This window comes from Pipistrellus kuhlii, unplaced genomic scaffold (assembly GCF_014108245.1).
Source record: "Pipistrellus kuhlii isolate mPipKuh1 unplaced genomic scaffold, mPipKuh1.p scaffold_m20_p_30, whole genome shotgun sequence".
Lineage (NCBI taxonomy): Eukaryota > Metazoa > Chordata > Mammalia > Chiroptera > Vespertilionidae > Pipistrellus > Pipistrellus kuhlii.
Window position 1 is genome coordinate 1432766 of NW_023425530.1, and position 20732 is coordinate 1453497.

Below are 20732 nucleotides of genomic sequence, written 5' to 3' on the forward strand. Positions count from 1 at the left end.
CTCACTTCCCACCCCCGAGGTACCCATGGCCTCCCAGGACACAGCCTTCACAAACTCCATCACGTCAAGTTACTTGTCTGGCCCAATAGAGCCCCTTTGCTGACAGCGGGTCCCTAACACTCTGCAGCCCTTGACGAGGTGCCTTGGTGGTATCCATGCCTTAGGCTCAACAAGCCATTGAATTTTGTTTGTTTTTGGCAGAATTTGAGCCTGGTTTCCCCGTTAACTGAGGAGAGGCCAGATTGTTCATTAAAATGAATATATTCAACTAAGAGAAGGGAATGAACATTTGGAAAAGTAGTAACCACACAAGTACAGGGGCAAGTATTGGGTTCGAACCATAGGAAATTATCAATAAACTTTAATTATTTTTAACCTACCCAATGGCAGTTTCTGCCAATACCAAAGGGTCGTGATGGCCTCAGGGTTGCCAGCACTCAGGTTCAGCCCTGAGGGTGCTGTTTTTTTTTTTTTTGTTTTGTTTTTAATATATATATATTTTATTGATTTTTCACAGAGAGGAAGAGAGAGGGATAGAGAGTTAGAAACATCGATGAGAGAGAATCATCCATCAGCTGCCTCTTGCACACCCCCTATTGGGGATGTGCCCGCAACCAAGGTACATGCCCTTGACCGGAATCGAATTTGGGTCCTTTCAGTCTGCAGGCCGACGCTCTATCCACTGAGCCAAACCGGTCCGGCAAGGGGGTGCTGTTTTTAATTCAGTGGTTCTCACCTGGGGAGATCCAGCCTCCCTCTCCCCCCAGCCCCTCCCCGGAAACGGTGGGCAGTGTTTGGGGACATCAGTGATAGTTGTGACTGGGGCCACAGGGCACTACTTGCATTGATTGCCTGCGGGCCTGGCATGCTGTGCAACACCCCATAGTGCCCAGAGCAACCCCACAACCAAGAATGATCCTGCCCCAAATAGCCACGGTACTGACATTGAGAAGTTTATTCTCACACTGTTTCCTGCCCAGGGTTAAATCAAGTGGGCACCTTGGGCTCTGTGCCCGCAGAGACCCACGTTCAAATCTCAGCTTTCCTGCACTCACTGTATGAAAGCCACATCCCCTCTCCAAGCCAGTTTCTGAAAGGTGATTAAAATAGCACCACCTTCAAGGATTATGGATTAAAGAAATTTAAATAGCACCACCTTTAAGGATTATGGATTAAAGAGATTAAAATAGCACTACCTTCAAGGATTATGGATTAAAGGTTATTTGCACTTTGCAGATAGTAGGTGTTCAGTTAACATGAGTGAAGAGGAGTAGAAAAGAATTGCATAAATGGAGAAGTGAGGGGTCTGTTTTAATTTCAGCCAGAAGGACCTGTCGAGGTTCTTCCCCTTCTGAGATGCTAAGATCTGGTTGAGCTGAGGGTAGAGGGCGGCTAGGAAGACCAGGGTGTGGGCATGTGCTGGGCAGAAGAGTTCCTATCAGGGCTCTGCCACCCTCTGTGGCCTCAGCTGGCTTACACCAGTCCATCCACTTGGCCCAGCCTTGGGTACAGGACAACATGGGCCGTCCCCATGTATTCAGGACCAGGGGTGGATGCAGCATTGCTGTAGTTCAGCCTCTGACTGCCCGTGAGTTCAAGTCCCAAACTACCATGACCTGCCATGACTCTTGGCAGGTGGCTCAGCTCTGTGCCTCAGCTGTCCTGTGGGATGCTACTTACCCCTTCCTCACAGGGAGGCTGGGAGGATTGACTGTTAAGCTGCTCGTATGAAGTACAGTGTCCAGAGCTGACACATGGTGAGTTGCCTCTGGGTCCCCACAGGCTAGACAGAGTGAGGGGCGGTTTGTAGTTTGGAGCCTGACCGTGTGGGCAGTGAGGCAGTACTGCACCCATTTCACAGATGTGGCAGTGGAAGCTTAGAGGGATGTCTGCTCTCCCCTTGGGCAGGAACCAAAACATTCCCGTAGGAGGCAGAGGCCGTCGGCCAGGCCCTGACAGCCACTCACCTTGTCTGGAGGCGGCGGCAGCTTCTCCACCTCCGTGGCCATCTGCTTCGGGTCGGTAGCTGCTATGGGCACAGGAACTGGTCAGGCAGCCCAGGGAATGCAAGGGAAGCGGGCTGGCATCAGCTGCTCTGGTGCCCATTGCGCAATTGGCGGGCACAGCCCAAAAGGTCAGGAATGTCCCAGCCAGCCCGCCAGGGACAGCAGGAGGTGACATCTGTGGCCATGGGCTTGGCTCCTTTTGGCCCCCCAGGGCCTCAGTCCCCTGGAACTGAGGAGCTCCCTGGGGTTTTCTCCACATGAGTCCTGGGTGCTGTACGCCCACCCAGGGCGATTGCAGGGAGAGGAGTCAGGGCCCGCCCCACCTCTGCTACAGCTGGCAGTTGCCTGTCAGGCCTGAGTATGTGGAGCAGAAGTCAGCTGCCAAGGGCTCGGCCCACAATGAGGCCCAGCCCGGGCAGCCACCCAAACCTGGGTCGCCTCCCCCTCCCCCACCCCTGCATCAGCCCCCCCCCCCCCCATTGTCCCCAAGTACTCTGGCTGAGTAACTAGGGTGGGGAATTCCCCAGGCTCTGCCATCCCAGGGAAGCCACTATCCCTTTTGGGGAACCAGGATTGCCATCCCCAACAAGGTCTGCCTGCAGAACACCCAGGCCCTGGTCCACAGGCATCATACATGGGTGATGGGAGGTGAGGGCGGGGTGGAAAGTGTGAGTGGTACTGAAGGCAGATAGGCTGTGTTCACACCCCCACTTTTAATGATTATGCACCTTGAGCCACCCACTTGCCATATTTATGCCTCGGTTTCCCCATCTGGTGCTAAATGAGTGTTGCCAGTCTTGTAGTGTCTATTTAGATGATGCAGGCACATAAGAAATGTCCCAAAGTGGCCAGAAGTCCCTGCTAGGGGATTTCCAATTGCTGGAGTCCCCCCAGACTCTCCACCCTATTGAGCTGTGTACTCACCCTGGGCCTGGGGATGGGTGGCCTCGGGAGCAGGAGCACCTATGGGATCAGCCTCTCTTGCTGAGCTGTGAGCATTGGCCAGGTTTCGGGCAGAATTGAATCCAGGCAGGAACCCCAAGAAGTTGCTCAGGGTCTATGTGGGGAGAGGGCAGCATGAGCAGGCTGGACCGAGATGGGATGGGGTGGGGGAAAGCATCAGACAGTCCTGGGCTTCCACACCTCTCAGGCTCTTGTTTTTGGGTGGCAGTTAGTTTTAAGCCTCAGTTTCCTAATCTGGACAATGGGCAGATGCAGCTGGCCTTTCATGGAAGGGGAAAAGGTCCTCCTTTAAGTCTCCACAGCCCCCATTTCACAAATGGGGAAACTGAGGCTGAGAGAGGGGCTGTGGCTAGCAGAGTCAAAAAGTAGGAAAGTAGCCGAAGTCTGCCCCATTCCCGCTTGGGACAGGAGGGAAGAGTTAGCACCTTGGCTCTCAGAGCCCTTTCACCCACCCAGGAAGCTCCTCTCAGAGCTGAGGATTGTGGAGGTCACCTTTGCAAGGTTCTGGGGGTCTCCAGGCCTTAGCAGGGGTCTCCCCCTCCCATGCCTCTCCTCACCTTGCCCTTGGGTTTGTGGGGCTTCCGGCCTCCTTCCTCTTGAGCAGACATGTTAGTGCTCTAAGCAGCTGGGAGGGGGCAGAGATGGTTCATAAGTGGGGTTCCCATGCCTCCTGCCCCACACCCATAGCCCCCAGACTTTCCCGGACACCCAGCTGGAGACCTTGCCTCACCCTGGCATTGCTCACCTGGACTACGAGAGGGTCCTTTGGAGTGTCTGGCGGCGCAGCTGGCAGCTGGCTCTGCTTTCAGCTCCCAGGCCTTATAGGGTCTGGGGCAGGCGCAGGCCTGGCCTGCAGAGGCAGGCGGCCAGCCTGCTGGGGGAGGGCCCTGGAGGGTCACGTGCCTGCCCGCCAGGCCCAGCTTGCATGGGCCCCGGGCCCAGCACCTTTCCCCTGCTCTCAGTTCTGGGCCACCTCTGCCCACAGCACCCGCCCCACCAAGCTGAGTGATTCACAGGCCATCTCATGTTCCTGAGACACAGCCTATATGCCCTCTTGGTCTGTTCTTTCTATCCATGAGATGGACATGGTTCAAATCTAAGTTCTTCTGGGATTTCTTGGCCGCAGTTTCCCCTTCAGACTCCTCACTGGTCCACAATGTTCTTCCCCTCATTTCCCCTGGATCTTGCCTCTGATCAGTCCAGCCACAGGGGCCTCCTTGCTGTTTTTCCAAATCTTTTGGCATGGTCCTGCTTCAGGGCCTTTGCATGGGCTATGTCTCCTGCCTATAGCACTTTTCCCCAAACGCCCACCCAGCTCCCTCCCTTCCCGTGTTCCCTGCAATAGAACAGTACCTGACACACAGTTGGCACTTAATAAATGTTGGACTAAATGAGCCAACTCATAGGGTAGTTGTGAGTGTGAAATGAGATCACACATGTAACCTGTTTATCCCTGTGCCTGGTATCCAGCAGGTGCTCAGTAGACATTAGCTTAGCATTGTCCAGGCAGAGAGGAGCAGCGTCTGTCCTCAGCAGGGGTGGGACATGTCACTCCCCAGAAGGGACTTTTGTTGAGAAAGGGAACAAAACAGACCAAGACAGAGCGCCAACAGAGCCTGGAACATAGGATGGCCTGTGAATCACTCAGCTTGGTGGGGCGGGTGCTAGGGGCAGAGGTGGCCCAGTACTGAGAGCAGGGGAAAGGTGCTGGGCCCAGGGCCCATGAGAAGCAGGCCTGGTAGGCTTGGGCCAATCCAAGGGGGCTTCCTGGAGGAGGTATTTTGTACCTAAGGCCACAGAGCCAGAAGTGGCAGAGACAGGATTCAGACCCAGACCCTGAGCCCGTGTGCAGGGTGGGCTGTCTGGATGGGTGCTCAGATGAGCTGAGGAGTGGCTGCCATGCCCTCCCTGGGCTGTTTACTCCCAGCCTGCCCCTGAAACGGGTCGCCGTCATATGCTACTGGGGGTTGGAGAGAGATCCAGCTGGTGGCTCTGGGCTCTGAGCTGGGAGAAGGGAGGTCCTGCTGTTGGGCCTGATGAATCCCAGGTTGTCCCCTCGGAGTCAAACAGCCAAAGAACAAAAGGGGGATTCCCCAGCCCCTGCCCTTAACTTCCGAAAGGTGACATTGCGGGATTGGGGAGCTGGATTCTGAGTATGCCCCTCTCCCCAGCAAAATAATAAAAATGGCATGGCCGGTGTGGCTCTGGTTGAGCATCAACCTATAAACCAGGAAGTCACGGTTCGATTCCTAGTCATGACACATGCCTGGCTTGTGGGCTCGATCCCCAGCGTGGGGCGTGCAGGAGACAGCCAATCAATGATTCTCTCTCATCAATGATGTCTCTATAGCTCTCCTCCCTTCCTCTCTGAAATCAATACCAAGTCAGGCTTTGTCTTCTTTCTGCCCCAGCCCTCTAGTGCTCCCACCTCCCTTGGGGGAAAGGCCCAAGTTTTCCCTGTGGTCCATAGGCCCTGGGTGACTTGCCCCTGTCTTCTTCCTGCCTTCATTGTACTCCCCCACCCCACCCCCACCCCCGCCCCCTGCTCCAGCCACACAGGCCTTCTTGCTGTGTCTCCAACAGGCGCTGTGCCCCGGCGCCTTTACATAGGCTGTGCCTTCTACCTGGAATGTTCTCCAGTCTTTGCTCATATGTCAGAGAGGCCTCGCTGGATCCCCTCTTTTATTTAAAAATATACATCTCGCCCTAGCCGACTCGGCTCAGTGGATAGAGCGTCAGCCTGCAGACTGAAGAGTCCCAAGTTCGATTCCAGCCAAGGTCACATGCCTGGGTTGCGGGCTCGATCCCCAGTAGGGGGTGTGCAGGAGGCAGCCGATCAAAGATTCTGATTCTGATGTTTCTGTCTCTCCTCCCTTCCTCTCTGAAATCAAAGAAATATATTTTAAAAAATAAAAATATACATCTCTCCTCAAATGTCCACATACTACCCATTGTCCTCCCCTTTTATTGTTCTTATTCTACTAACACTAAAAAAAAGTAATATATTTATTTTTCTTGTGTTGCCCATCTCCTACTGTATTGTCATGTCACAGAGGGCAGGACTTTGATCCATTTTGCTCATTGCCATGTCCCCAAGGTGGAGACTGCCTAGCACACAGCAGGTGCTCTATAAATGCAGGTTGTTAAAAAAAAAAAAAAGTTTACACACTTTTAACAGCTGATAGCTCAATTGATGTTTCTTTTCAGATTCAACCCATTGGAATTAGTGATTATTCAAGGTGTGTATACATTTTTTGGGATAACCTGTATTTGTTGAATGAATAAGTGAATAATAGCTTCTGTGGGGGAGGTGTTTACCAGGATTGGGCATGAGATACCCATTTTTCGGAGGAGAACATGTTTGGAGAGGAAAAATAAGTTGCCTACCCACCTGCAGGCAAGGCTGGGACTCATCCCCAGGGCGGTTCCCGAGCAGGGGCAGGGAAGTGAATCTGGCCAGTGGGAGGTGGTCAGGGCTCCCAGAGCTGCCCCTGGGCTGGGTCCCAGGGAAGCCAGGGGCCACCCTGACCTCACCCAATCGTGCTGTGATTTCCCAACACCCGGCCTGGCCAGAGGGGAGTCTGATGGGCAGCCAAGAATGTGGTCAGAAGATGGGAGGGCCCCCATGAGACTGGCCATGGCCCTTGCCCTGTCTCTGTCTCCCCAGTCCTGAACAGTGGAGAAACCACAGCAAGATCAGCAACTGTGGGTGCAGGGAGATGGGCATAGGAGGACTGACTTCTGTAACTTCTCCTCAAGATCCTGCTCCCTGCAGTTCCAAGGTATTCATTGATAGTGTGAACTTTCACACCAGGAAGCTACATCTGAAGGGGCAATGCTTAAGGCGATGGGCTAGGCACTAAGGGTGGAAGTACAGACAGGATGCAGGGTGGCAAGCGGGGGTGGTGGTGGGGGGAGTGGGCATCACTCCTTTCAAATCTCGAACCCTGGCTTGTGCCATGCATTCACATCTCTGAGACCCCGGGGCACCCTGTAACTGAGACTCACCCCAGCCAGAACAACACAAAGCACCTTTATTCTGGATAGCATACCCCAAACAGCATAGCAAGTGGGTCCGGCTGGCCCAGTTGGTGCAACCCAGTTCTTTGGGGACCCCTCAGTCCAGGATGTACAAGCTGGGGGAGCAGGTGGATGCTTGCTTTTCAAAGCCCCAAATAGAAGCCGTTAGGCAAAATGTGTTTCTCTGAGGAGCTTTGATCAGCTTCTTGGGGTGAGGGAACATGTGACTACAGACAGATGAATCCAGATGGAGACTAGTCAGATATGAGTTAGGTTCATGTCCTCATATGTTCAAGGGAGAGATTGGGAAGGGTCTGATGTCAGAGTAGCTGGTCCAGATTCCAGGGGAACCCCCAACTCCGTGCCTGGGCCAGGGTAAAGGTACTGGCTGCTGTGCTTCAGTGTGGCCACTAGAGGGCAGCAGGCTATGGACGTGTAGGGCAGCCTCCTGCTGCCCCTGGCAGTGAGGCCCTATTGGATCAGAAGTCCAGCTCCGGCATCAAGGTGTGTTTGGGGCGGCTGGGGGGCTCGGGCTCCTCTGGAATGTCCTCCGGGAGGCCTATCCCATTCCGGTGCTGGGCCTGCCAGGCTCTCTGCTGGGCTGGCCAGTCCAGATGCGCCCAGCGGGGGTCAGGGCCCCCCACAACCTCGTCCACCAGGTTCTCCAGGTCAGGCAGGGGCTCCGACCGCTCTACGAGGATGGGCGAGAAGGGCCCCACGAGCCAGGGCAGCGGCATGGTCTGCACCACCAACTCGAGCAGCTCATCCACGCAGGCGTGGGCCCGAGCCACTCGGCCCCGGCCCTCGGCCAGCGCCGAGGCCGACACATCCCTGAAGCAGCGCGCGTCCGCAAAGACGGCCTGCAGGCTGTCCACGCTGCGCCGCACCTCGGCCACCTTCTCCTGGGCGCCCTGGGGCAGGCCCCGCACGCTGGTCTCCAGGGCGTCCACCGAGCTCTGCAGCTCCTGCATCAGGCTTCGGGACAATACCAGTGTTTCCAGCTCCATCTGGGGGGAGGGGCGGGAGAGGGGGCACCTCAGTGTTCCAGATGGACGCATGCGGAGACCGCTGTCCTGCCTCAGTTTACCCATGGACACACCGGGACTGTCTCCCTGCCTCTTCTCACCTGTGGACACAGTGAGACAGCCCTGCCTCCCCAAAAGCAGGAACCAGGAAGGTTTCCCTGAAAGACCCACAATGAGACTTTCCCTGCCTCGGTTTCTCTAATGGATACCCAATAGGACGGCATCACCCTGCCTCAGTTTCCCCCCCTGCACACAACAGACTAAGCCCTGCCTTAGTTTCTCCTGTGGGCACCCAATAGGACTGTCAGCTTACCTCAGTTTCCCCCCGGGCACTCCAACCCGCTGCCTCAGCAGTTGGTTAGTGACAGCTCAGTCAGCCCCTGGCCACCCCCGGCGGGTCCAGAGCCACTCCTGTCCTCCCGTCCTACCTGGCTGCGGCGGCGGTGGCGGCCGTTCTCCAGGGGGCTCAGACTCCAGTCCCCCCACAGCTCCTGCACTTTCCCGGGGCGGGCTGGGGCGGTGGGGGTCATGCCGCACTGCACCAGGTCAATCTGTGGGAACCGGAAGTGTTCGTCAGAGGTGGAGGACGGGAGGGGGGTGGTCGGGGGAGCCAGGACTGTTCCCAGCCTGGATCCGGCCTCGATAAGCATGTAGGGAACACTGTGTGCAGCCTTCCGCACCCGCTGGTCCAGCCCGGCAGCCTGTTCACTGAATCCTCTGCCTCCCGCAGACCCTGCGGCCTGCGGTTCCGGAGCTCAGACTCATCGCCAGGCATTTGCTCACGCGCGTCCCTCAGCCATGTACCCTCTTCCCTCCACCTCATCGCCCCCGCTGGTTCATCCCAGTTCAAGTCTCAATGTGGACATTACCCCTCCAGGACACCCCCCTCCTCCCCTCTGGCTGGGTGATCCCTCTGGGTCCCAGAGCACCTGCCGTGTTCCCCGTTTTGACCGTGATCCTCTGACTGGACTGTGGGTGTCCTGAAGGAGCACGGTGTCTCCAGTACCCAGGACAGGGCAGGCATTAAAAGATGAATAGAAATAAGTTGTGGCCCATCCATACGGTGGAATATTATTGGGCCACAAAAAAAAGAAGGTTCTGATGCATGCTACAAAATGGATGAGCCTTCAGGGCATTCTGCTCAGGTGCTCACAGGTGCCCTCTGTTGGCTGCTGTGGGAGGACGGGTCCAGGAGGAGAGCTGGGTGAGTGTGTGCAAGCATGAGAGCCGGAAGCAGGAGGAGGGAGGAAGCAGAGGGAGGAAATGTCCACAGACTCAGGATGGAGTTTGAGGGCAGCGCTGAGAGTATGGCTGATGTGTCGGACGAGGGAGGGTGTGAGAACACGGAGCTGCTGGCAATTGAGATGAGGAGAGGGGATGTGGGGTAGGCAGGCCGGGGCATCTGCACTTAGCCCAGTAAGCGGGAGCTGCCATGTTCCTTTGGAGCAGGGAGGGATGGACAATGAGACAAGAAGCGGGGTGTGAGCCGGAACCTAAAGGGTGCAGGGGATTGGAACTGGTGGCAGGAGAGTGAGGGAAGAAGTGCCTCTTCTCTCTCCAGACCTCCCTTAACTGCCTATAAATTCTAGCTCCTACTTCTCCCCAGAACCCCTTCTCTGCTCCCCAGGCTGAGTCCTGACTCCCCCTAAGCTCCTCTAGCCCCAGGCACCCCTCTCCCCCAGCTCTGAACATGCACAGCCAGGGGCAGCTGGGCCGGTGCTGCCTCCCCCTTCAGTCTAGCATGGGACCAGGTACTCAGGTGGCGCTTAATGCATGCTTACTGGCCAGCGTTACAGGGTGGGGGCAGGCAGAGGGCTCTCACCAGCTCCAGTGTCTCCTGCAGCTGGGCCAGTGTGTCCTGAGCGTGATGTTTCTTCTGCCTCAGTTTCCCCAGAGAATGCTCATATGCCAGGTGGCGGAGTCGTGTTGACAGGGAGCCCAGGCGCACAAAGTAGCCCTGATGTCTCCTCTGCTGCTCCACTGAGCCCACTTCCGCGCCCTCAGCCTCAGCCTCGGCCGCCAGTGCCGCTGGAGGGCAGGATGGGGGAGTGGGGGTCAGTGTGGATACCCGCCTCTGTGCCTGTTCACCCACCTTCTGGGTGGACAAGCCCACGGGCTCCCAAATTTATAGTTTCCCTTTACCAAATTCAACTCTCGATATTCCCTAAACCCTATGATGTGAGCACTACTATTAGCCCCATTTCGCAGATGGGGAAAACTGAGGCAAAGAGAGGCGAAGTCCCACAGTGTGCCCGAAGCAGAACCAGTATTCAAACCCAGGCACTCTGACTTTAAACAGTTCTTAGCCACTCTAATAAACGGCCTCTTGAGGAATATATCGCAAGCGCCTGGAGCACAGTTGGTGCTTCATAAATGCCTTTCCACTGAGGACAGAGTGGGTCAGCATTTCTCCCAGTGCCGAGGCAGGGGTTGAGAAGTCAGCTTGGCTCCAGGGCCAGCAGACAACATTAGAACACTGGAGAAAGGCGGGCTTTCAGGGGGCAGATGATATCCAACCCAAGTGTCTAATTTTTCAAGGTGAGCCAGAAATTGGGATTTGCAGGGCAAAATCTGATTGCTGAGTGCATGCCATGAATTAAACTATTGAAAAGGCACAGTACAGGTCAGAGAGTACAATTTGGAGGGCTACCGGTTTGAGACCACAGCTCTCTAAGTCTTTAGGCCACTCATGCCCGTGGGGTCTGGCCGGTCTGGTTTCTAGTAGGATGATGGCTGGGGGGCCATGGCAGCGGAGAGGGGGGCCAGGGCTGGGCTCCAGCCCCATGTTCCTGCTGATCTGTTGTGATTGAGTGAGTCCTGAATATCTCTAATCTGTTTGGTTTTTTTTTTAATCCTCACCCAAGGATGTTTTTCCGTTGGTGTGTGTGTGTGTGTAAAAATATTTTTATTGATTTCAGAGAGGAAGAGTGAGAGAGATGAGAGATAATCATTGACCAGCTGCTTCCTCCTGCAAGCCCCTCACTGGGGATAGAGTCTGCAACCGAGGCATACACCCTTGATCAGAATCGAACCTGGGACCTTTCAGTCCACAGGCAGACACTCTATCCATTGAGCCAAGCCAGCCAGGGCCCCATTGATATACATTTTTAGAGAGAATGGAAGGGAGGGGGAGAGACACGCAGAAACATGGATGTGAGGGAGAAACATGGGTTGGTTGCCTCCCACATGCACCGCAGGGCTGGGGACCGAGCCTGCAACTAAAGTATGTGCCCTTGACCCGAATCGAACCCATGACCCTTCAATCCGCAGGCTGATGTTCTACCCACTGAGCCACACAGGCCAGGGCACCTCTCCGATCTGTCACCTCTGGGGAGGGGGACCGGGCAGGGTTCAGGGTTCAGGGCACCAGCCTCACCGAGCTCCTCCTCGGTCATGGGCAGGAAGTGGTCCACCAGCTCCTCCGACTTGCCCAGCACGACGTCCACGGCGTGGCTCACGGACCGCCTCAGCTCCATGCTCAGGCGCCGGCCCTGCCGCGCCAGGCCTGCCACGCCGGTCATGCTGCTGGCCACCGCGTCCTTGGCTGAGGTCACCACCTGGGGAGGGACCCCAACCCAGTTTTCAGCTCCCTTCCCTGGCCCCTGGCCTTTCCCAGCTCTAGGTCTCAATCTCCCCCTCCATTAATTGGAGGAAAATAAAAACTCCCTCACAGGGTGGCTGAAGGGGTTACCAGCACCTACTGGCACATAGTAAGTGCTAGATAAATATGAGTGCCGATTGTTTTTAAAAAACACGTTTTTATTTATTTATTTATTTATTTATTTATTTATTTTGAGAGAGAGAGACAGAGGAAAGGAGAAGGAGAGAGAAACATCATGTGAGAGTGGAATATCGATCAGCTGCCTCCCGAACATCCCCCACCGGGGATGGGGCCCACACCCCAGGCATGTGCCGTGACCAGGAATCGAACCAGCAACCTTTCCGTGCACTGGATGATGCCCAATCAACTGAGCGACATCAGCCAGGGCTGGGGCTGATTACTCATCTGTGTGGTGTTTTTTGAGCTGGCCAGCTGGCAGAGGCGTTCCGGCTGGCTGTTGGGGGGAGACAGCCCTCCTCCCTCCCACTCCCACCCCCTGTAGGCCCCCGCCATTTGTGCCTCACCATCTCAGAAGGCTGCTGGAGAAAGGGCAGCTTCTCCTCCAGCCTGTCCAGGCCCCTGCAGGCAAGATCGTTCACTGTAGCCACTGGCGAGGGAGAGGGAGAGGCAGGGAGTGAGAATCCAGGAGACAGTAAAGGAGAGAGGAACAGGAGGAGGGAATACCAGAGGGAGAAGCAGAGAAAAAAGAGGGGAGAGACAGGGAGAGCTGAAGGGAGGCCTCGTGAGAGGGGTGACCTGGCTGCTTCCCTGCGGGGCTGGGGACCCTGGGGGTGTGGTGGGCCGCCAGGCTGGGCCCTGCCTCCTCTGGTTCCCCACCTCCGCCCCGCCGCAGACTTCCGCCAGCACCAAGGTGACTCCACACCCGTGCTCAGCTCATGCCCCAGGGAGCTGGCTCAAGGTCACTCACACCAGCTAAGAAGGAGGAGGGGCTGGGAACCTCCCTCAGGTGGCCCCTTCAGCCAAGAGTCTTTCTGTCCCACCCCCATCGTGTTGTCAGGTTGGACTCTTGAGCTGGTCACAGGCCTAGGAGGATAAGGGGGTCCCAATAGGTGGAGGCAGCCCTCAGGACTGAGGGGCGGACGGGGAAGGGAGGTTGGACAGGTAAAGGGGGCCCGAGGCCTAACAGGCCAGCAAGGGAGGACTTCAAGACAGATGGAATGGGACAGAAGGAGGGGGCCGCAAATCCGCTGCTAAGAGCAGGTGACGACCAGGAGGTAAGACACAACAAGCCAACAGGAGAGGGGAGGAGGGGCAGGTAAAGAGGGACTGGGAGATGGCCCCGGCACAAGGACCGAGCGAGGGTGGCACAGGTGGTTGGGTGGGGGTGGGGGGGACGGGCAGTCAGACGGAAGGCGCAGGACAGGTGAGCCTGAGGAGGGACACCCAGGGCAGGGAGTCCACCCTCCAGGCCACGCCACTCGGATGGAGCACGAGAGGGTGGAACACAGGCCACCGAGGGGCCCTGGGGCCGGGGGGACTCACGCTGAGGCTGCAGGTGGCTGAGCAGGGGCTGGGCGTGGTCCAGGGCGCTGGAGGTGAGGCTGCACACGCAGTGCTCGGCCAGGCGGCAGGCGGAGCCCAGCAGCGGGTGCCTACCCTTGGCCGCGCTGTAAGCACCGGAGACGGCAGTGCACGTGGCCTTGACCAGGGGCAGGGCCACAACTCGGTGTACCACGTTCTGTGGGAGGGGGCGCGGTCAGAGGGGCCCCGGGAGGTGGAGGGCGCAGCCTCACGGGAGCCACCTCCTCCCTGGGGGCCGGGGGAGCGTGCGGAGCCCCGCTGTGCCCGGGAGAGGAGCCCGGGGGATGGGCTCACGGGCTCCGGCGCTCAGAGCCCACACAGCGTGACTAGTTCTGCGTCTGGTGGCTTGAAGGGCACCTGCCTCTGGGGCAAAACTGTCTGCATTCGGTTCTGGTTGGGCCTAAGGTGACCAGATCGTCCCGCTTTTGGCGGGACAGTCCTGATTTTCAACAATTTTTCCCCGCGTCCCGCGGCATTTTAAAAAAGTCCCGAAGTTTGGAAAGATCGGAAAGATCTCCGAGCTGTGTGAGCGTGGGCAAGTGAGTGAAGTGCTTTGCTGGGTGCCTTCGTCTCATCTGTAAAGCGGGTTGCTAGGGCTGCGATGGGAATTCTAGGAGCCAATGTAGGTGAGGTTCCTGGAGCCGTGACTGATGCCGGGGAGAGGCTGTGAGTGCTGCTGCTGTTGGTGGTAAGAGTCCCACAACAGTGGACAGACACAGGGAGATGGAGGTGGAGGCCCAGAGCGGGGCCGAGGCCAGATGAGCCAGCTGGGTGTGCTGGAAGACATGCCCCCGCCCAGGCTCACTGTGCCCCTCCGGGAAGGGGGTAGGAGGTGCGGAGATGGCAGCCTCCATGGTCCAAAATGCCCTACGTGTGGGGTGCTCCAAGCAAAGACAGAGGTGGGAGGGGTGCCCAGCTGTCCGGGGAAGACCTGCCCCCCTCCCGTCCCCATGTCCTGCTCCATAGGAGGGGCAGCCCCTCACCTGCTGGTCCTGCTCCCACACGCTGGGGCTGGGGGCCTGAGCTGCCTCATCTTCGGACATGCCCGCTGCAGAGAGGGTCACCTGGGGGGACGGGGCGGAGTGAAGGGGGCCTGCCCACCAAGCTCCCTCCCAAGCCCTGGGCTCTGTCTGGGCTCTGTGACTCCAGCAAGTCTTGTTCCTTCTTGGGACCTCAGTTTCCTCATCTGAAAAAAGAGGTCATGATAACACCCTAGCTCAGAATGTCCTGAGGAGCACAGACAGTGCACAAGACTCTGCACACAGTAGGTGCACACTAGAGAGCCTCTGGGCAAAGTGGGGCCCCTGGAGGGATTCAAAGCATGGGCTCAGGGTTTCAATCCTGCCATTACCTGCTGTGTGACTTTGGGCAAGTGCCTTCACCTCTCTGGGCTGTTTCCTCTTCTGCAAAGTAGGGGAGGCCCCTGCTGCCCTACCCTGGACAGAACTGCACGAGCAGCCCCATACAGGGATGCAGGCGGTAACTGTAGAATCCCAATAAACCCAGTCAGGTTGACCATCAGGGAAACCGAGGCACACGGGGGTCCCTGCTGGGCTCAAGGTCACTCAGCTTAAGCTGACTCAGAGTAAGGAGTCTGACCTCAGACTCCCTGCCTGCAGGTCATCCCTACCCCGTGCCTTCAGAGCTGTGGTGCCCGCCCAACAGGGTCCTGAGCTTCAGCCAACTGGGCCAAGGGTCTCAGCCACCTGCTCCAGCCCGTCACTCCCTCCTCGTCCCATGCCGCTGAGCCCTCGCCTGCCCACCCAGTTCGGGCCCCAGGCGCTGGGTGCTCTTGGACTCCCCCCCGGGTGACACTCACCTGGGCGCAGCCTCAGGCTCCAGGTGCTGCCGCAGACCCCAACCTCTGGCTCCAGACTCCGCCCTCCGCCGGCCCCGCCCGCCTTATAGTGGCTTTGGGGGCGGAGCCTCCGGGGAGCGGCCAATGGGGAGAGGCTGCCCGGAGGCGTGTCTCGGGGGTGGGGCTTCAGGACCCCACTCTCTTCCCGGGTGCTCCGGGAACTGTGCGGTTGCCAAAGCAACTGGGGGTCGGTGGATGCCCAAAGATTGAGCTGCTTCCGTAAGCCACGTGTGGCCGCTTGTCACCCTCGCTGCCTTAGGGGGCGACCACAACTTCCACCTCCTTCCCCAGTGACCTTCGTTAAGTCCTTGATGTCTTTCTATATTTATTTATTTTTATTTTTTAATTTAATTTAATTTTTAAAAACATTCTATCTACCCTGTTTCCCTGAAAATAAGACAGTGTCTTATATTAATTTTTTCTCCCAAAGTTGCGCTAGGTCTTATTTTTAGGGGATGTCTTATCTTTCCATGCGCTAGGTCTTATTTTCGGAGGATGTCTTATTTTCGGGGAAACACCGAAATAGTTATTTTTTTAAATATATTTTTTATTGATTTTTTACAGAGAGGAGGAGAGAGGGATAGAGAGCTAGAAACGTCGATGAGAGAGAAACATTGACCAGCTAGTATAGTTATTTTGAAATGAGAGTAATTTTTTAAAAAATTAGTTTTTCTGAGTTAAATATATTTTTTAATATATTTTATTGATTTTTTACAGAGAGGAAGAGAGAGGGATAGAGTTAGAAACATCGATGAGAGAGAATCATCGACCAGCTGCCTCTTGCACACCCCCTACTAGGAATGTGCCCGCAACCAGAGTACATGCCTTTGACCGGAATCCAATCCGGGACCTTTCAGTCCACAGGTCGATGCTCTATCCACTGAGCCAAACTGGTTTCGGCTGTCTTTCTATTTTTTTTTAAATTTATTTATAAGAAAGAGACAGACAGACATTGATTTGTTGTTCCACCATCTATGCATTCATTGCTTGATTCTTGTATGCGCTCTGATTAGGGATTGAACCTGCAACCTTGGCATATAAGGACAGTGCTCTAACCAACTGTGTTACTCGGCCAGGGCTCTTTCTGTTAAAAAAAAAAATGATTAAAAAATTTTTTTTTAAATCTACCACTTAACTAAACCAGGAGCCACACCAGCCCATTCTCTGAGATCCCCATTTTACAGATGAGCAAACTGAAGTTTAGAACGCTTACACCACTTGCCCTGGGCCCCACAGTGACTGACGGGTTTGATTTAAATTCAATCAAATCAAGCTCCAGACCTGACTGTTTCATCTTCGCGCTTGGAATGATCACCAATGTGGGCATGATACTCCTTCTAGGGGGCTGAAAAAACCGAGCATGGCCCAAACACATACACAGGCCCTCCCCCCCCCCCCCGCCCCCATCTGACCCCGCCCCCACGATGCCCAGCATTGTCAGCAGGTGGCTCTAGGCACTGAGTTCTGAGAGCACAGCCCTGGCTTCTGCCCGCGCTCGTCCTGGTGGCTGTGCCCTGGGTTATCACGGGCCAGCTGACGGATTGTTGGAAGACCTGAGCAATGTGGTTTAATTTAAACCTTCCCCAGGGCACAGACTCTGGCAGGAATCCACCCGTAAAATGACACCCTGGCCAATAGTCAGACGTTTATTTCCAGCGAAGCCTCAGGATAGGAGAGAGGAGGAGGAGGAGCCACGGGGGGTCATCAGATTTCAACCCCAGCACCGCACCCTGGGTCACGCCATTCCTCCTTCGTCCTGGAGAAGCAGGAAGTTCACTCGGGAGATGCAGGAACACAGTAAATGCCAATTTGTCCAATTCTGTTTGACATTTATTTATATTTTTAAAAATTATTTTACGTTTTTATTTTATTTTTATTGATTTCAGAGAGGAAGGGAGAGAAAGATAGAAACATCAATGATGAGAGTCATTGATTGGCTGCCTCCTGTAGGCCCCCTATGGGGATCGAGTCCAGAATTTAACCTGGTACCTTTCAGTTCACAGGCTGACACTCTGTCCACTGAGTCAAACCAGCTGGGGCTGACAATGATTTATTAAACCCCTCAGGTCTGATATCTAACTAAGTGAGACAACTCAGCCCCAGGCCCTGCACTCAGAGAGCCCCCCAAAAGCAGGGGAGCCAGAGTCAGAGACAGCCCCAGTGCGGCCAGGGTTGCGCTGAGGGAGCTGGGGGACCAAGAGATGTGGGAAATGGGGAAGGCATTCCTGGGAGAGCAATGAGCAAAGCTTGAGCAAAGGCAAGGAGGCCTGTGAGCGGAAGGGGTGTTTTGGGAAGCGTGCCTCTAGCAACTGTGGGAAGCCTGCCTCACCCTGGAGAGGGAATTAATTGCCTGGTGTGCAGTGTTCCGCCAGGCTGATCCTGCCCATCTCCACCCCCGCCGTAAGCCTCACATGAGCCAGGGCCGCGCCCAGGAGGGTCTGGCCCCGCATGGCTTTGGGCTCAACGCAGCACGTGCTGTTCCGGAAGAACATCTTGTCTCTATTGTCCACAAGCCACTGATAGAAGTCCTCCAAGCTCTGGTCGCAATTCCAGGGGTTCCCGGAGACGTCAAAGCCCTCCTTCATGTCCCGGGCTGCCCCGCGCTGCCCCACGGACGCCCAGAGACCCCTGGGCACGGTGCTCAGCGAGTTGTTGGACAGGTCCAGCATGTCCAGCTGCTTCAGGCCTTGGAAGGCGCTGGCTGCCACCGTGGCCAGCCGGTTGCCGCTCAGGAAAAGGTAGCTCAGGTTCGGCTGGGGCTCCAGCAGGCCCCCTTCCAGTGCTTGCAGCCTGTTGCCCTCCAGGTACAGCCATTCCAACTGCAGGGGGCCCCTCAGAAGGTCAGGGGGCAAAGTCTCCAGCTGGTTATTGCCAAGGTTAAGGACGCGCAGGTCGGTGAGGTTGGCCAGCAGCCCGGGGGGCAGTGTCCGGAGGCAGTTCCCAGACAGGTCCAGGTGCCTCAGGGCCTTCAGGCCCTGCAGCCATGAGGTCTCCAGGGCTCCCAGCTGGTTCTGGTTCAGCACCAGGGTGTGGAGGGCGGCGGAGCCCTGGAAGAGGCCGGGGGGCAGCCGGGTGAGGGCGTTGAGGGTCAGGTCGAGCACCTTCAGCTGAGGCACAGGCAACAGGAGCTTGTCTGACAGCGTCTCCAGCCCGTTGCTGGAAAGGTGCAGTTCCTGGAGGTTAGCGACGCCCTGGAGGGTCTCGGGTGGCAGCTGGGTGAGGTTGAAGAACTCCACAGACAGCATGACGGTGTCGGCGGGGAGCTGCCGGGGGAGTTTGGCAGGTGGGGAGCAGCTGACGGAGCTGCCATTGCTTGATTGGTACACCTGGCAGGCTTCAGGGTTTGAGGTGACCTCCTGGACTGAGGGGGCCACAATTAGTAGCAGCAGGAACAGGATTCTAGAAAGATGGGGGTCCAGGACCCTTGGGCTGGAGGCAATGACAGAAGGTGCTTAATGAGCCAAAATAGAAATATACCCAACTCAGTGAAAATATACCCAGAACATGCCCACTTCTTTCCTTCCATTTTTGCTCCCCAGAACCATGCCTTCTCATTGATCCTCTGGACTAGTGCAGTCACCTCCTCCTCCTCTTCATGTTTTGAAGGCAGAGCCAGTGAACTCCTACCCATCCTGCAAAGCCCCCAATACCAATGCCCCTTTTTTTCCACAAAGCTTTCTCTGACTTTCCCAAGCAGAACTCATGGCTCCCCCACCTCTGTGATCCTACTTTTTCTTTCCAACCCTGATGAAACAAGGTCAGGTTATCTGTGTCCAACTTGCTTCAAGCACCTAGGTACAAGCCAGGACTCCAGTTGCAAATGGGACTTTGAACATGAAAAATGTCCAAAGGAAAAAAAAAAAAGTGCCCAAAGCAGGCTTGGGGGCAGGCATTTGGCCTTGATATTGGGTGGTTTGCAGTTGGCACTGTAACCCTGAGAGGGCTGGGGCTTCTGCTCCTCCCGGTCCCCCCCAGCAGGCCTCTGAGGTCGGGGTGGGTTCTCACGCCCTGCCTGGGACATCTGCAGGTGAGTGTGTGTATGGGAGCAATCCTGTCCTAGTTAGAGCCTGAGTGTTGGTCTGTCCCAGCCAGGAGGCCTACGTCTTCCCCTGTGAATTCAGTGGGTCAGACGGAACGTCCATGCACTGCCTGGTGTCCAAGCCTTGCCCGTGAGTGGCAGGGTGGGGACCTACCTCTGGCTTCCCTCTGGGCTCCAAGAGGACATGGTGGCCTCTCTCTCTTCCATCCAGATTCCTTTGGTCTGGTGAGGTGGCCTTATACCTACCTGGGCTGGGGGCAGGGGCACCAACCATAGGGAAGTCCCCACCCACTTACATCCTATTCCGGATAGGTCCTGAACTTGAGCCAGTGACAGGAAAGGGAGGAGCCAAGATTGCAAAATTGTTTCCTGGCAGGGGGAGGACAGCGGAGGGGCTGTTCCTGTTTCGGTCCAGTTTTCCTTCCCCTGATCCCTGCTGTGGGAGAGTGGGCACCCCGAGTCTCTGGGAGTGAGTCCCACTGCCCCCACCCCCAACCCAGGAATCAGGGGTCAAGTTCGCAAGGTGCCAGTCCTGGAGATGGGGACAAGAGGTCCTGTTTGTGACACATTTGAGCAATCAGGAAGTGCAGTGGAGAGAACAAAAAACACTTGTCTTGAATTTATGACATGTTGTTGGATACATTTTTATTGAAATAACTTTTTAAAAATAGAGTATAAAAGCGAGTGATGCCAGAAGTCTTGGAAGTTTTTGAACAATGAGCTGGGAGGGACTAAACCGATTTCTGAATTCCAGATGCGCTACGACTGCTATGCTTTGTGACTGAGGGCATGTGGCTTATCTTTTCTTGGCCTTTGTTTCCCCATCTGTGAAGTTGAATTCAATCTCCAAAGGTCCCAACTGCTCTTTCTTTAAAAATTGTATTTATTGGGGTGACATTGGTTAATAAAATTATATGGATTTCAGGTATTGCTCTTTCTTCACCCTAAGCTGATGCACCATTTGTTTTGGGTTGTTACTAATGAATGCCTTAGGAGGCTATGCATTTCCCTTTGAGAATGGCTTTGGCTGCACCTCATGGGTTTTGCTATTAAGTGCTTTCATTCTGGTTGAGTTCTAAAAATTCAGGTGTGCTTTGTTATTTTATTTGTTTTGCCTGGCTATGGCCTTTTCTCCCTGCCCCATCTCTGAAGGGTTCATCCCTATTCAGCTGTGATGATGACTGAATCCTGTCTTAGAGACAGAACACACAAGTTGACAGTGACAGGCACAGATAAAGAATGAAAGATAGGTTACACATGAATCCACAGACAGAGATACTGACAGAGATAAAACAAAAATACATAGACAGAACCTAACAGACACACGGACAGGGCAGGACACACAGGACAGAATGGCAGGCCCACAGAGACAGCCACACAGAACAGGCACACACAAAAAACCAGCAAAGGACCTGAAGAGAGATTTTTTCAAAGAAGACATACAAATGGCCAACAGATATATGAAAGGATGCTCAGCATCAGTGATCATCAGGGAAATGCACATCAAAACCACTGTGAGGTATCACCTCATACCTGTTGGAATGGCTATTATCAATAAGACAAGAAGTAACCAGTGTTGGTGAGGATGTGGAGAAAAGGGATGTCTCCCCACACTACTGTTGGTGGGGATGTCAATTGGTGCTACAGAGAATATGGGGGTTCCTCAGAAAATTAAAAA

General features: G+C 55.4%; 3 protein-coding genes across 15 annotated transcripts in view; all 3 read right to left on the minus strand.

Moving 5' to 3' along the window:
* Window positions 1-3841, minus strand: part of PLIN4 (perilipin 4) — a 13247-nt gene extending 9406 nt beyond the window's left edge. For 4 of the 11 annotated variants that reach the window (XR_006743038.1, XM_045589092.1, XM_045589090.1 and 1 more), the window contains exons 1-4: window positions 3715-3839; window positions 3527-3594; window positions 2931-3063; window positions 1968-2026 (exon numbers count right to left, since the gene is read on the minus strand). Coding sequence is in view for 10 of the 11 variants with exons in the window: in XM_045589092.1 (XP_045445048.1) it covers window positions 1968-2026; window positions 2931-3063; window positions 3527-3577 (243 nt within the window). In the remaining variant the exon portion in view is untranslated. Of the gene's footprint in view, window positions 1-1967; window positions 2027-2930; window positions 3064-3526; window positions 3595-3714 lie in introns of all 11 variants that reach the window. The other 7 variants (XM_045589095.1, XM_045589094.1, XM_045589091.1 and 4 more) reach the window with 3 other exon arrangements.
* A 3144-nt stretch (window positions 3842-6985) lies between these two features.
* Window positions 6986-15045, minus strand: PLIN5 (perilipin 5). 3 transcript variants are annotated; one of them, XM_036459927.2, is made up of 9 exons: window positions 14977-15044; window positions 14509-14640; window positions 14141-14205; window positions 13119-13314; window positions 12140-12222; window positions 11391-11571; window positions 9837-10042; window positions 8443-8565; window positions 6986-7996 (listed from the first exon to the last, which is right to left on the minus strand). In XM_036459927.2, the coding sequence occupies exons 3-9, from the start codon at window positions 14198-14200 to the stop codon at window positions 7469-7471; spliced, it is 1377 nt and encodes a 458-aa protein (XP_036315820.1). In that variant the 5' UTR covers window positions 14201-14205; window positions 14509-14640; window positions 14977-15044; the 3' UTR covers window positions 6986-7468. The 3 variants fall into 3 exon arrangements, with proteins under 3 accessions (XP_036315820.1, XP_036315819.1, XP_045445055.1); XM_036459926.2 differs by having other exon boundaries at window positions 14141-14221; XM_045589099.1 differs by lacking the exon at window positions 14509-14640 and having other exon boundaries at window positions 14141-14228; window positions 14982-15045.
* A 1602-nt stretch (window positions 15046-16647) lies between these two features.
* LRG1 (leucine rich alpha-2-glycoprotein 1) lies at window positions 16648-19361 on the minus strand. Its single transcript, XM_036459949.2, has 2 exons — window positions 19209-19361; window positions 16648-18444 (listed from the first exon to the last, which is right to left on the minus strand). Exons 1-2 carry the CDS (start codon window positions 19259-19261, stop codon window positions 17358-17360), a joined length of 1140 nt encoding a protein of 379 aa, XP_036315842.1. The 5' UTR covers window positions 19262-19361; the 3' UTR covers window positions 16648-17357.
* Between the last annotated feature and the right edge of the window lie 1371 nt (window positions 19362-20732).